Source organism: Cyanistes caeruleus, chromosome 3 (assembly GCF_971803275.1).
Source record: "Cyanistes caeruleus chromosome 3, bCyaCae1.hap1.1, whole genome shotgun sequence".
In the NCBI taxonomy this organism is placed as follows: Eukaryota; Metazoa; Chordata; class Aves; order Passeriformes; family Paridae; genus Cyanistes; species Cyanistes caeruleus.
In genome coordinates, this window is record NC_141703.1 from 88741951 (window position 1) to 88758351 (window position 16401).

The following is a 16401-nucleotide window of genomic DNA, read 5'->3' on the forward strand; positions in this document are numbered from 1 at the left end:
CACTCTGCTCCATTGGGAAGTCTTCACTCCTTTTGTTTTTATCCTTTTCCAGCTCCAGTACTTTGGAGCACACAGCTCCCATCCCCTGACCTAAGAGCTCCATTGAAGTGCATTCCAGGCCCATGATTTCATGGTACCAGGCAGAAGTCTCCTGCCACGCTGCTATGCTGCCCGCTGCTTCTCACGGAGTGAACAAACAGGGAACATAAACTCTCTCCAAAGGAGCAATGTTCTCTGTATATTTTTAGTGCAAGAAATCCAAGATTCATTTGAGAGTGTTTTGTGTGGGCTTTTTTTAATATAGACTTCTGCTAACACAATGGAATATTTCATGCCACCCTGTTTGCTGTAACTTCTCATGCTTTATGTTGTTAAATGGAATCAAAGGAGTTAAAGATGAAAGACTTCTAGTCAACTGGTCCCTCAGCTGGGAGCCAGTATGGGTTTGTTCTTTGTAATGGATTTGCTAATGCTTTATTCAGGTTCAGCCTAGCTCAGTTTTCATTATTGGATTTACTTATTTCTGTGAATTCTCTACTTCAGGTTAAGTAATTGCTGAGTTCAGACTGAATATAATACTGCTACTGTTTGTTGCTAACGTTTCACTTGCTATTTATTGCCCTTATACTCAACAAACCTTTTGTAAGTATTTGTTTACCATTTGAACATACAAAGCACCATTAAAGATGTCAAGCTTGCCTTCACAGGTATTCTCTTTAATGGATAGAAAACTTGGTTCTTTCTTTATATGAAACTGTGTCCATTTGACATTGTACATTGTGTGTTTTCTTTTCAACATGTAGTGTGTCACCAGATGCTTACATAGTATTACAACAAACCTACCTTTCATTAGCTCATTGTTAGCCTTTGAATATTTGGAGTTAGTACAGTATTAGAACATGCAGTTTATGCTGAGACACTGATGTCTTGTATTTTCTTGGTGAAAGACCTTCTCAAACTGCCTGTTTAAATGTCACTATTGCATTTTTATGTATTGAGTGTATTATATTCACATTAGGGGACACAAATTTGCCAATACATCCAATATGTTCATAGTAACATTATCCACAGACTGGACAGTGATCTGAGAAGTTGAAAATGCAGATAATGAACATGTTATGGGAAACATGGGAAGCAAGGACTGCAGCTGCAAGGAATCAGAGTCTGCCCAACTTGGGGACCAGCAAAGTTTCTAGACAGACCTGTTCTCCTCAGGGTGTCAGCAGTTTTTGGGTCAAGGTATTGGCACATGAGCTGACCTGTGCTGACTGCACAGAAATTTCTATGCCTTGGTATAACACACAGTTATCCCAGAGCTGCTCCTGCACTGAAGTAGCATCAGCTTCATGTGGGAAATACTACTTCCCAGGGAAAAGTAACATCAGGAGACATGTCAGGTGATGCTGTTTTTTACTAGACTGAAGTTGGAAGATGTGCAAGTTTCTGCACTATGCTTTAACTTGGTCATCCTAACATACTTTAATTGATGTGGGTCCTTAGTGGATTTTTGTCACATGATAAAGTTCTTAGCTTTTATAACTGTGCAGGTAGAAAACAAATTTTACATAAAGTTACTGGAGTTAAGGCAGTAATAGCTTAATTAGAAATTAGTTTGAAGTATGGTTTGTGAAGAGTGTTGTTAAACAGGCATTTAAATGGGTATCAGAAAGCAAGCCCATATGCCACCAAGTACTGTGGGGAGAAGTAATGAGAAGGAGCATCAGGGTTTGAGCTTAGTGAGGGGAGACATGGACATGAAAAAGGGTTATGTGCTCTGATAAACTGTTCTGGGATCCCAGAAGGGGTAGAACACCATGTTAGTGGTCAACTATTTCCTTCCTGACTTTTTATTGTCTTGGTTAAGAAACATAGGAAGGAAAAGACAAATGTTATGCCTGTTAAGTACCTGTTGCATTGCCTAGCAGCTGCTCTAGGCCTGTAGTAATAGAAGTACAGCTCTGAAGTCCAGCAAATCCCAGGTTTCTATATGACTTCATCTAATTTCTACACATTGGAATGTTGAATGCCTCCTTCTCTAAGAGAACACCTGGCCCTTCTTGTTGTTAACAGGAATCTGGCTGTGGTCCTGGGCCAGGTAGTGGGAGGTGAGTGGATTCTGTGAGTGGTGAGAAATGCTCTGATGTAGGTTCCTAGGAAAACAAGGAATCAAATGCCAAGTGAGAGACTGAGTATCATAACTCAATTTTTGTGTAATGAAGAAAAGGGGCACATGGGTGGCAAAAGATTGGAATTCAAGGGCTGGAAGCCAGAATTGCTGTTGGAAGAAGTGGTGTGCTATTCATTGCTTCAAGCACCTTGAAGCTCCTGTGCTGGATGTTCTCCAAGAGCACTTAGAAATTGACTCAAGAATATACTAGAAGTCAAGAAGATATTTGGGATGGGTTGAAGGGGTTGCCATCAAGACTTAAATGTGTAGGCATTTATGTGAGCAGGAGAAATTAGCATGGCAGCCAGCCCAAAGCTTCTCTCGTCTGTCAGCACAAACACTTAAACATTGGGTAAGAAAATTGTCTTGATCTGAAACACAAGTTTACTTTAAAGAAAAGAGAATTTTTCAGCAAATTTAGAAATAAATAGTCTAGGCCTTTATGACCTATAGATCATGTTTAAAAGTAAAAAAGTCCTATTCCATTTAGAAACACTTTCTCATTAATTTTTCTCAAGTCTGAGTCAAAATTAACTGAGTCAATTTGAAGTCCTTTTTTTAATAGTTAAAAGTAATGGTACTTGGCCTTGACTTTTACTACCATTTTGTGTGGTTTAATAGTTGTATGACTTTTTTTTTCCCCACACACATTTGTAAGAGATTCACAGAAAAGAAAACAGACTACATCAGTAAATAAATTCTTCCTGCTAAGTTATAGAAGTTGCTCATAAATGTTAGCAGGAAAAAAATCATGCAGCCACAGGCATAATGAAGTTGATGATCCTGCCACACAGCTGAGTCTGAGGATTTGTATTGTACAGCTTGCTGTGGTGGGGGGGACCCTAATTTATAAGTTGAGCGGTCTTGCATGCTCTTACAACTTGGCATGTAACAGGCATTTTCACATAAAACATTGCTGAGCTACTTCTGAGTGTGGTGGAATTCTTTGGGAAGGGCAGGGAGGTAATTGATCATATGCTGACAGCTCGGGACTCTGAGAAAATGGTCAGATGGAGGGCTGGGATGCAGGAAAACAAACTTTCTAAGATGGTAACTGTCACTTAGCCAAGCTATACATGCTTCAAGCTTTTTAATCTTTGCTCTCAACCTCAGCTTCTTAGTCTTTTTTTGTTTTTGTTGTTTCTCTGTGAACACTTTTCCATTGCTGACATTTTACTGCTCCTGATGCATGAACAGTATTCCAGGTGTGATCTTGAGCTATATCCATATTTCTTTGTAGGTCTCTTTTAGAAATTCTATTGCTGCCAAAATAGGGAGTTTCAGAACTTTGATGGTCCCTTTCATTATTCTTTGACCTTTGGGTCAAGAAGTAGTTTTCTTTCAGGAACTGCTCAAAATGTTCTTTGCAGCTAGAAAAATAAGACTTCAATGTTCATGGGACTTAAGATAGAAATCTACTGGGACATTGCATGAGTTTACTGCAAAGATGTTTGAATTTCTCTACGCTGTGATCTTAAGTTTCTATATCAGAGTGGATATAGAAACTGAAGTGTGGGTATAGAAACTAGAGAGAAACATACAGCTTTGGTGCAAAAGAAGATGAAAAGAATCTACCATTTGGTTTCTGAGACCAACTTTTTGCCAGTCTTGTTTATGGCTGTATTTTTTTGCATATGCAGTCTGACAGCTTTAAATTATGGTAGTTGTCAGTCTCTCTGCTATAAGGTAGAGTATTTTAACTGACTTACTGCAATTATTGGTTCTGAGGTCATTTATATATTAATACACTGACAGGAGAAGAGAAGAGACAGGCATAAATGAAGCTTTATAAATGACTTTAAAATATAAAAGAATCTGGGGGAAAAAAAGAAGAAGTGTGTGTTAATTTTGCCAATGCTTTGTCATAGAACATGGCAGTGGATCGGATTTTCTCTGGTATCCAGCCAACTGGGACCCCTCATCTGGGTAACTACCTTGGAGCCATTCAGAACTGGGTGAATCTGCAGGAAAAGTGCAGCTCAGTGCTCTATAGCATTATGGACATGCACTCTCTCACCATGCCCAAGGAGCCAGCTGTCCTGCGCCAGAACATCCTGGACACCACTGCTGCCATCCTTGCCTGTGGGATTGACCCAAAGAAGTGTTTCCTGTTTAGGCAGTCACTGGTGAGTGCTCCTGTTGTGTTGGATTTGTTTCTGATTAAGTGTATTCCCACACATCTTAATGAATGAGTGTAGCATTGCTGAATTCCTGTATCATGTTTGTGTTGGTGGTCCTAGAAGATGTTACCAGTGTCGGATTTTAAACTTATGCCTCGCTTTTGAAATTTTTTGAAATTTGTTGTGAAATTCTGAAGGCTGCAACTATGACTGAGAAGCCCATTTAGGGATAAGTACACTGTAAATTTCTGAAGCAGAGTTAGGAGTTTATGCAGGTTATGAGTGAAATACTTCAAAGACCTCTTTATAAGTCTTACTTTAGTCATAAAAGGTCAACCAATAAATGCATAAATGTGGCCTGTGTAACCATAAAGGTAAGGAAAACACATTTCTATGCTTTTGTATCAGCTCTTTCCACTTGTTCTGCCAGCAGCACAGTAATCACAAAGTAACAGGTGATTAACATAGTAAGTTTTGTATCAGTTCCATTGTGTTCATCAGGGGGTTACATATTCTCTGGGACTTATTTTCCCTTCTTTGCTATAACCTCCTTTTCATGTGCATGCATTTCCATCTGATCTGGTAATTCGTATGTAAACCATGTGCTTCTCTTGACTACCCTGAGGGGGTACTGGGCTTGCCTTCCCACCTGGCATATAGCTATCACATGTTATATTTATCTGGAACACAACTTTATTTCTTGCTCCATGAACTTTCTGCTATTGACTATAAACTGGCAAACTTCTGTAATTTCCACAGACACAGATGTGTCATAGCTTCTGCTCCTGTGAAGACACCCATAAGTGGATGTCCACCTTGCAACAGAACTGCAAAGGTGATGTGCACACAGGATCTGAATTTTATCTGTGCAAGCTGAAATTGTGTTGCATTCTCCCTTTCAACACAATTCTTTACAGGCAGAGTTTCCTGGGGTTGTTAAACTGCAAATGGCAATCATAGCTCTATATCCCTGGTGAATAATGAATTGATGAAGACAGATATACTTCCTGCTTCACTTTTCCTCTGTGTTAAAAAACCAGTCTAAATAGATGAGCTCAGAATTCTGGTGGAAATATATTTAAATAAATTCACCCCATTTTTTTTCAAATCTGTTTATCATTTTAAATATGTTACCAGCTTGGGTTTTAATTCTCCTCGTCTCTGACTTGTCAGCCTCCAAATGGTGAAGTCATTAGCTGGAATAATTGCAAAGTGAGTTACAAGTCAGTGATGCAGTAAAAACCAGTTTAGAGGGGGTTTTTTCTTATTTTCAAGCAACTGAACAATTCAATTAGTTACAACACAGGATCAGTGACTAGATACAGAGAGGACTCTTCAGCACGAAGGATGAATGCTTTGCAAGTTATGGTTACAGAGGAATAAAGATACAGAGGAATGAAGGTTTATAAAACTGCAAGTGATATGGAGAAATTGTTTTATCCACTGAAGAATGTAAACTGACAAATATCAAAACAAGTTAACACCTGGAAGATTCAACACAAGCATAACAATGCTGCATTTAAAAAAAATCCACAACTGGGCTACAAAACCCCTTGACACAGGATACAGTGCGTGCTGAAATTTATACAAATTCAGAAAGGGACTCAACGAATTAATCTGAAAAATTGCTTTGGGACTGTTGCATATCTGAGCAGCCACCTCTACAGGAAGTGGTGAAACCACAGATGGGAGAGTATCCATGCTTTTCTGCACTTACATTCTTTTTTTCTTTGGTTGCTGTCAGAGGTAGATATTTGATCTGGTCCAGTGTTGCTTTTCTTATGTTTCTGCTGGTCTAAAAGCTAAACTAGTGCTGTTCCAGGTCTTGCTAAAACCAACACTCAGGCTTCCCTTGAAGCCAGCAGATATCAGTGAGGATCTTACATTGCATTCAGCCACAGAAAGTATGTTATATTTTTCACAATGTAATGCAGAGATGAAATCTTGAACTCCTAAAGAAAAAGTGTCAGACTCAGGAAATGATGGCTTTGTGTGCGGTGCTTCTACAGTACCAATACAGTCAAAAACAACCTAAAGATAACTAAAGAAGTTATCTAAGAAGTTATTACTAAAGAACTAACTTAGAAAACCTAAGATAACTAAATTTGAACATGTTCAGTTTTATCAAACAAAAACTTCCACCAAATACATTCTGATTTTCCTTATGGTGGTTAGGCTGGCCTCAGTTAAATGGTCTGCCTTTTTACCTTAATTTTTCTGTGTCCTTATCTGTCCAGATCTAATGTCATCATTTTTATTAAATCTAAACCATTAGATTAAATGTTTGAGCTGTGTCTGATGTCTTGAATGTTATTCTTACCAATACTTACCACACAAGTATCCATGCAACTTTCAGAACTGGCTGATTATAGGATATTTTTGAAAGCTCATTGTCACCCTGCAATCAGAAGAACTATCACAGTTGTGTGTGAATGTAGATTGTTTCAGCACTGATTCAGGCTGAAGGGGTTTGTCAGCTTCCCCAAACCTAGTCTGTACAAGCTGTATGAAGTGGTCAGGTATACCCAGAGATGCACTATGATCTGTTACATTTACATAGGCAGCACCAGATGTTTCTCTGGAAGCAATTAAAAGGAGTATCTGCGTGTAGCTCTTGATGTGAGGAAAGGAGACAGGAACCTTGCTAATGTGATTATTGTTTTAGTATGATAATGAAATAGTACATTATGGAATGTCATAATACCGAGATGATTGTTCCTTAAAATGAAGGTGTAAGATGGATTGCAGCTATTGCTAATCAAGAAAGTTTATTGCTTGATTTTGCTTGGAAATTTCTCAGATTTCAAAAAAAAAAAAAAAAAAAAAGAGCTGGCCTCCTTTTCAGCCACTGTAGCGGTCTCCAAGGGTGGTCTAAAAATGCCCCACTTTTGTGTACAAACATTTGCCTGAGGTGTAAAGCAAAGTGACCAAAACTGATTGTATACTGAAATAGGGTGTGTACTTCCAGCGGTCAGCAGGAAAGCAGTGAAAATCCAGCCACAAAGAAAGAACTGGATTAGGTATTTAGTTATGGACAGAGTAAGTTTTTTTTCAATAGCAGATGAAACTGCTAAATGAGAGAATTCTCAGTAGCTTAGCATGCTGCAATTATTGTTTTAGTTTGAGCTCTACCTAGAAAATTACCAAATCTGTAGATCAGAAATGTTTCTTTAATTACTTCTGAATGATATTTCTGTTCATTTTTTTTAAACAAGCATCATGCAACAAAATTGCTGTTTATGAACTTTTAGTTTTAATCACCAAAACCCAGCACAACTAATGACTTTTTCTGTACCCTGGTTCTGTAGCAGTAAGGCAGAATGAAATTCTTGCACTACAGAAGTATGGTAGTAATGGTAAGCCCCACTAAGGGAACTGCTCATGCAGTCATTCAAGTAAATGCTATTGTGTCCTCTCACTTTCTCTGGATTACACTGGGCAAGAGTGGTCTAGAATTGCTGAAAAAGGGTTTATTTTTGTTGTGAGGTTTTTTTGTTTTGTGTGTTTTTGTTCTTTATTTGTTTGTTTGGCTTACTATTTCCGTATTTTGCTGCTTGTGTTGCTTCTCTGGAATATGTTTGCCATATGTGAAAAAAAATAATGCTACTTTATTTCTCAAAAGGCCTGTGCCTTTTGGTAAGAGTTTCACTTATTTTGCTTTCTTAGGCTTTTTTTCAAACCCCTAATCCAGAGATATCTGAAATACCTGCCTTCAGAGTTTTCACACATTTTATCATCCTTTTCAATACAAGCAAGAGACAAAAGGCTGAATAATATGAATCACAGACTGACTGCTGGGAGAAACTATGGTGAGAACAGATACCTCTCGTGCTTATACTAGATCCAAAAGGTGCTGTTATGATAAGGATCCAGGTGAAGTTGACTTGGAATTCCAGAACGGATTTCAGTGATGTCCTCACCTTTCAACTAAAATTAAATAAAAGTGACAGAAATTTTGCATAGGCATTTTTTTATTGTTTTGTTTAGAAAGCATATGGCCTATGTTCTTATGTACTGGATATATAGCTAAATTACTTATAAATGGAAAGCGCTAGTTGGATGAAAATTAGTTTTGTATGCTTCAGAATTTACCATTTATAGATTATATTGTTTTAAAACATGTACAAGCAGTAAGTTAACGGCTGGCTGTATATTTGGTCTTAATACATTGCAGTTCAACAAATACCTCCCACACTTACATTGCCATATAAAAACTTGAATTCCAGCCTAGGGAAGTAGTGGCTGCAAAGAACAAGTGATGATAACTTGAAAATATTTAGAAGGAAGAAGGATGGGGATGAATAATTAGGGTAGTGTTTGGAACCACATTGTCTGTGAAGGGTTATAAACAAGCACATTTAATTAGAATATCTAGAAAAACAATTGTGGTGTTTGTTGGACAGTAAAATGGCCTCCCAGTGAGAGAAGCTCTTACATTACAGCTTGTTTAAGTACATTTTCTCAAATAGGAAGTTACAGAAAAGCAACGATGTTAGTAAGAATAAAAAATAAAAATAATTGCATATTTCATTTTTATTTGGAGTACAGCTGCAAGATGTATTAAGCCTTCTTAGAGAAAATAATGTCAAGATATGCTTTAAGTTGCTGTCTTTGCCTACTGGGCATAAAAAAGAAGTTATGGAATAATGACTTATACATCATATCGTGAGAGTATTAGAAGAAACAGAAAATATATTCCTGAAGTTGTACCATAACTGATAAAAGCTGTAACAGTCATCTTTCATAAAACTTAGATCTTTTATTGAAACCAAAAAGGACTATGTGGGGGTAAATAAGGAAGACAGTATGCAATCTGCACACATGGTAAACTTATATGATATAACCCATTTTCTCTGACTCGTGGTGGGTACACTACACGTTTCAGTTCTTACCCACAACCATCTTGTATCTCATCTGCTTCACAGTCAAAACAATATTAGAAACTGATTTTGCTTTTATGTGGTCTCAGGCTGTTCTTCCTGTCCACCTATCTATTGTAGTAGACACATGCTGAATGTCCCAAGAGAAACTAAAATTCCATCAGAGTTGATTCAGCAGGCAGTGCTTGATACGCTGCATGAACGTTTCTCTGAGGAGTCCTGTGAGTTTCTGGACAACATAATGTTCAGTTTCTGGGCAGAAAATTGCAGTTTTCATCCTTCTGGATGGGGTGATTTATTTTCTGAGTATAATCAGCTGCAGTATTCTTGCAGTGTGCAAGCAAATTGAAGCAGTTACTCTGGGAGGTGGGAATTTGCAAATTTGTCTTAGCCTTAACTCCAAAAGCCACTATACAACAATATAAATGTGTGCACTGTTTCACTGCTGTTATTTTCCAGAAGTATCTCTCTGCTTTGTTTTGTGGGCAGAGTTTGAATAGATTCACACCACCCCTTGTCCAATTTCCAGAGGGGCTGAAAAGCTTCCATTGCATCATAGCTTATAAATTCATTAAAGTACATTAATTTAGCATGGTCTATTGAAAACTTCCTGTCATAAGAGGAAGTATGTGACTGTTTAATTTAGAAAATTATTCTGCTTCTCTCATTCCTCTGTTTTCTCTCTCATGGACTGGACTAGACATAACTAGAGCTCAGTGGGAAGGAAAGTCATGGTTCACTAGAATTTCTCTTCTTTTTTTTTTCTTTTTTCTTTTCTGCCTTAATTTACTTTCTTAATCTCATACTATTATGTAGCTGTTTTCCTCTCTTCACTAGTCTTCTGGACACACCAAACTAATTATTCGGACACTATTGTGGGTTATACTAGGAAAATGTTTCTGTAAATAAGTTAATTTCACAATGAATAAAAGAGAGGAAAGGGTGTTTTGGCCAAAATACTGTGGTCTGTCAGGGTTTATAGCCAATAAGGCTTGATTCCAGTAGGAATATTCTTGGTCAGGTTCTTCAGAAAGGAGAGACATACCTTATTTGTAGCCATAAACTTATTCTACCCAATTAATTATTTCTTTGAACAGGAATTTGGGATACTGTGGCAAATTTTCTGTCATAAGAGTACCTGCACTGTGTGCATTTGATTCAAGAGTACTCTATTTTTTTGTCTTGTTTATAGCCTTTTTTTTCTTTAGCTGTATAATATAGAGACACATTGCTAAGTAATTTGTACATACTGCCTGCAATGTTAGGCGTTAATAAAACCTTACCTCTTATTCAAGAAAAATATGAGCATCATTTGCTTTTAAAAAGAGCCTCTTGAATTTTGCAGAAGCTCTTACTGGTACTTCTAGAAGAGACAAAAGTCCTAAAACAAAGGTTTAATTTATTCTTAAATGTAGGACTCTTTCCTTCTGTGTTCCAATTTCTTTTAGTACACAGCTATCCAAATTACCTCCTGAGACTATTTGTTTCTTTTCTACTCCATCAAAATTAAATCTTTTAAATTTACTGCCCCTTTAAAATGTAGTCCTTAATGAGGTTACACTGCTGAAGGAAACCTGTTTCCATATGTTAGATATGCAGCAAATTTGCAGTGCCTTACAGAGAAGGGTGTATAGGTTACAACTTGAGGAAATCCGTCTTGAAAATAAAATGCTGCATCTCTTTTTGCAGAAAGCCACTTCAGCTGCCAACAGACAACTTTGTATTATAACCTCAGAAAGCTGAGGCCCAGTGTTGCTGATTTGCCTGCTTTCAAATCTGCTTCCAGTATTCATGCCTCTCCCACTGTTCTTGAATCTCATGGTTTGCTGTCTTCCTCAGCTTCATGTCTCATCATAAAGTCATCTAGAAGTATTTGGACTAAAAGCAGCTACTGGTTTTCCACGTAGATATCATTGGCTATGGCCAGGGAATATCAGCAATAATTCAGTAAGGAATAGCTAGGATAAAGGACAAAAAAAAATAGATCTGCAGGAAGAAGCCCTGAGATTGTACTTCAGCATATAAAGCTCCAGAGATGATCCAAGTATAAATCGTGACCTGAGTTTAATAACTTCAAATGGCTGCACAAGTAAATAAAAAGAAGCTAGTCGTCTTTCAAAAGGGAGGAGAAGGGCACTCAGGTGAAGAAACAGAATTGTTTGTGTCTTTCAGTTAACTGTTCATTATTATTTGGAAGTGGTCACCTCTGTTAAATATGTGTGCTTTAAAAAAATAAAAGGAATCTGGCTACGGAGCCTCGGCCTAGTCAGGCCACAAGGAGGGAATATAAGTAGTTTGCTCTGGAAATAACTCTTTGATTACTGATTAATAAGCCAGGTTGTGGGGGATGCTTAATGCAATGGAGATTGAAGGAGGAGATGTATCCCTTGTAATGGAGCAGAGATGACCATCTCAACCCTTTGAGAAACATTGATGGTTTTTTACAGATTTGTATGAGATTAGGAAAGAAAACTGTTAAAATGAGCAAGATCACAGGGCAGGAAAGAAAGAGAGAAACTTGTTGTATTTACTGAGAAGAGCAAAGGGTAGGATTTGGGCTGCCTGAAAAGGGGGTATTGCTATATGGATCTGGTTAAGATTTTTTGGAAAATTTTTAATGGGAAATAGTTGACTTTGTAAAGGGAAACAATAAATAGAGCACTTAAAAGACTGTTATTCCTAGAAATATTTTCAGCAAGGCTGCAAGAAATACTTCCCAAGAAAATAATGTTTATACTGAAAACAGCCTTTTATATTTTTTTCAGGACACAAAAGTAGCTGAAGTTGACCTGAAGGATTTAATGGATTAGATAGCTGACTTTCAGAATTACTAGTGATTGTGACATTCTTGGAGTTTGGTTTGACATACAGTTCAGAAACTGTCACTGGTTGTGAGATTTGTTACTTGGAGATGTAATTCTGGTCTTCTACCATTTGTATTATTTTTCTACTGATGTATTTGGGGGAGAGGGCATGCTGAGAAAATTATGTCTTCATTGGAAAAGAGTTAAGTTTATTATTATCTATTCTCTTGAAAAACTGAATTCCTGAAGTACATCATATCTCTGGACAGTGGTTTATTGTCAGATTTTAAAATACTAAAGAAGTTGAGTTCTTCACTGATTGAAGTATATACAGAATAGCCTGAATTAATTTGAACTCTTTATACTTTCATTTCTTGAAATCCTACTTAGATTATTGAGTAACCTCCTTAAAATATAAATTAAAAACCCAAGCATAACACCTCTCTAACAGTCCTATTCTTTTTAATGATATTGTGTGAAAAGTGATACTTCTTTGGCAAAGGTTTACCTTGTGATGGCACAATAAACACTACCTAACACAATAAGAATCAACTGAAAATTGTTTTGTAGATGTATGCAAATATGAGAAATATGTCTCTTCTCTGTTTCATTTCACTGTTGAAAGCCACATAGTCTGTAATGCTCAGGGTTTGTTTTGGTTTGGTTTGGTTTGTTTTTTAATGGCACAGTCAGCAGTCATGTTCCTCAGGGATACTTTCTGGGGGCAGTTCTGGTCAACATATTCCTTCATGACCTGAAGAAGATACTGAACAGAAGTTCATGAGCAGTGCTAATGGGTAGCCAAATGCTATGCCAAGGAAAGGACTTCCAAAAGAACTCATAAGACAGAGTGGACAGGCAAACAAGGGGTAGAAAAGCTTTAAATTTTTAAAAAAAAATCTGGGTAAAAGTGTTCTAAACTTTCTTCACACAATGTAGGAAAGAAAATCCTGGAGTCATCATTGGCAGTTCCCTGAAATCATTGGCTCAGCACAAGCAATTTTCAAAAAAGCTAATGATATCTCATCATCACCACATCACCAGCAAGGGTATTGTGAATAAGACAGATGATGTTTTGTCACCATACAAAACCTTAGAGTGCCCATTTTTTGAATATTGAGTAAAGTTTTAGAGTCTACATCTCCAAAATGAGCTAATGAATTAGATACGATACAAAGAAGAGTAATTCATGCAGCAGGGGATAGAGTAGCTGCCTTAAAAAGGAAAAAAATCAGAAGTCAGGGTTGCTTCAGTTTGAAGAGGAGAGGGCTGAGACATATATTCAATCAAAGTTTACAAAATCAGAAAAACACTGAATAAGCTGGATGTGGAATTGTTCAGCAAGTGGTGCAATATAAGAAACAGGTAGTATTCAAAACCAGTAAACAAACATGGATGCATTAGTGGCTAAATTATTTCTTTACACGTCAGGTTTAAGCCTCTGGATCTTGCCTGCTCCATGGGGTTATGAAGTGAACAGTATCAGTATCGACACATTCCTGGGGAGTCTGGATACTTTACCAGGACTGGGCCAGGGATAATACCTTCTGATATTCCCTACTGCAACAACTATGGATGCTGGAGAAGTAAGAGGGGAAGATACTGTAGGAAGCAGTAGGCTCATGTGTTTGCCCCAAGTGCTACTCCTGGAAACAGAGCACAAGGCTGCATCACCTTTGTTGTGATCCAGTACAGTGTTATTTTTTACATTCTTGTGTTTTAGTTGTTTAATGAATTTGTTTGAAAAGGACCTGCAGCAGGAAACTGATGGAGTTTGTCTGGGAGAATGGCTACTCCTGATTGTGATCCATGGGTGTTGCTCAGTGAAAGGAAGAGCAGACTGCGTAATAAAATAAAGAAGACTTTATTCTACTGGTGTCATACATCATCACATCTTCCAGTTTCATGTACATCATCATGTCTTCCAGTTTCTTTGTATCCAAGTTATGAAATCAATGTGATGGAATACTGTAGTTAAATGAGTAACATTTTAGTAGATGCACCATGACCGACCAAAGGCAGCAATTACCTGCCCCACTTGCCAAGTAAAACACAGTAGCCTAAACCGTGATTTAGCCTGACAAATGATTTGTGGTTTAAGCCTAGAACCTCCTGATTCACACAGTCGGTTACTGCAATTTGGATGATGGATGCTGACTCATTAGCTGCTGGTACTGAATTTTATTCCAACTGAAATCTCTACCCTTTGGTACACTTTTATGTCTTTTGTCCCCATTTTATCAGGCTTTTTCTTCAGCATATTCAGCACTTTAGTCTTACTTAGGAAAGGACTGTGTGTTTGAAGATGAGAAATGAGTACAACTTGGTAGGACCCAGAATTGTGTATTCAACCCAACAAGTGCTGTTTAGATCACTTGGTGTTTTGGTAACTGATGTAATGTCAAACCCACTGATCCAGTTAAACACACGTGCAGTCTTGGCTGCGAAAGCAACATCTGACAGAGCTGAATCAATGACTGCATAGCTTTTAAAAAGTTTTCTTGTCAACACAAGTGCAACAGAGCACCATCTCATCTCTGTCCGTGACTAGAAGAAAGAAATGAGAAACCACTTTGAACCAGATGGTGATTCCTTCTAGATGAAATAGGAGTCTTGTGCTTAGTATTTTCCATGAAGTTCATTTTACTCCGGTATTCTGTTGCATTTTGTCTTGTGCACAGAAGATTGCAGGTCAAATAAGCATGAGGGAATTAATAAAACCCCTGAATCTGTGGGAAAGGCAGAAAGAAGGGTAAGAATCAACCTGAAGTATTTCTAACCACTGAGCTGTAGTCTGGAGGTTGGATACTTTTACACATTGGTGACCAAAGTAGTCCAATGACTGCTAGTTAGGAAATTACTATATTTAAAATGTGACAACAAAAAGAATTGCGATTAACAATCCTAGTAATTCTTAATTGTTTACAAACACTTTTTAGCTGCCTTCTGAGTTGTTATATCATGTTGCAGGCATGAAACTTTGAACATCTTTGAGACAGCATGCTCTTAAAGATTCAAACATGTCAACAGAGGATAATCAAGTATGCAAGCAAAGGAGTTTACATGTGTGTTCAACTCTGCTATTGCTAAAGCATTTTCTTTCTTGTTTAGGAGTGGATAGGATCAAGAACCTTGCTATACTATTTTACTGTAGAGCATTCAGTCCTTGTAGTGTCCAAAACTTTCCATTAGCTTGTCACTTGACCTTACTGAAAAAGTAATATAGATAAATAAATAATTTTGTGATCTTTTATGCAATTTATTCTTATTGACTTTGAGAAAATATGCATATAAAAGAAGATTTAAATAGATTCTACCATCATACTTTCAGGTTCCTGAGCATGCAGAACTTGCCTGGATTCTTGGGTGCATAACTAATGTGCCACGTCTGCTACGTTTGCCCCAGTGGAAGGTATGGACAGTTTGGTAAATTTAAAAGAAAATTATGGGAATTCAGTAGAAATGTTGTCCTGGAAATAATTGTCATCTATGAAATATCAACTGTACCTTGGTTTTCAATTTAAGCAATTCTGTAGTCCTGTGGTGGAAGGGAGAAAACATCTCTCATATCACTCAACATATCGTTCCATGTTCCTCTTAGTGAACATTTAACTGCTGGAAGCTACAGAATTGTGGTTTTCGCAGAGACTTGCAGAAAAACGACTAAATAAGAGGTTTGTTTACTGTTGTTAAACTGATTTTGCTAGAACCTTCAGTGTTATTTCAATGCTTAATAATGCAAAGTAATGCAAGGCGTTGAAGTGGAAACCTTGGGCCTTGCTGATTAAGGAGTTCCATAAACAGCTTTTCTTTTTCTGCTACAAGGAGTGGCTGCTCTGTAGATTTTATGGAAGAGTATTCAAAAGAGGCATATGTTTGAAGAGGAGTATAGGAATTATAAATACTAAAAATGTGCTGAGTGATATTGTATCTTAAGTGTTTGCCTTTACAAGTTTCAAATGTTCATCTTCTTAATCTTGATGTTGCATCATCATGACTGCATCAACAAAGTTCTTCCGTTTAATTTCCTTGTATTTTATTTTGACATTTAGTTAACAGAAAAAGAAAAAGACAGGAGAGAGAAGTATCTGAAAAAGTATAAAAAAAACCAAAACCAACAGCTTAAGAACAGTTTGGTTTGCAGAGTTCAGGGCAATCTTAAATACCTCCAGATGTTTTCTTTTTTCCTGTTTTCCTTCTTAATTAAATAAAACCAGTAAAACTTAAATACAGCAACCAGTGTTAATGCATGGCCTAGATTAAAGCAAACCTTTTCAAACCTGAGGTTCTAAAGTTAAGCTCTTAAATCCTACTTTGACTGGATTGACTTTCCAGACCTACAGATAGGTATTACAGGTGCTAGGCTTTGCAAATTAGGTTTCCTGAACTCTAGGCACTTAGAGATGTAGACAGAATACAGGATCTGTTGG

The 16401-nt window shown here is 37.3% G+C and overlaps 1 protein-coding gene across 8 annotated transcripts in view; it reads left to right on the top strand.

Annotated features, from left to right (window-relative positions):
- WARS2 (tryptophanyl tRNA synthetase 2, mitochondrial) overlaps positions 1 to 16401 on the top strand; it is a 40083-nt gene that overhangs the window by 15912 nt on the left and 7770 nt on the right. For all 8 annotated transcript variants that reach the window (XM_086882810.1, XM_086882813.1, XM_086882816.1 and 5 more), the window contains 2 exons: positions 4036 to 4293; positions 15303 to 15383. In XM_086882810.1, the coding sequence (XP_086738936.1) occupies positions 4036 to 4293; positions 15303 to 15383 (339 nt within the window). The remainder of the gene's footprint in view (positions 1 to 4035; positions 4294 to 15302; positions 15384 to 16401) is intronic.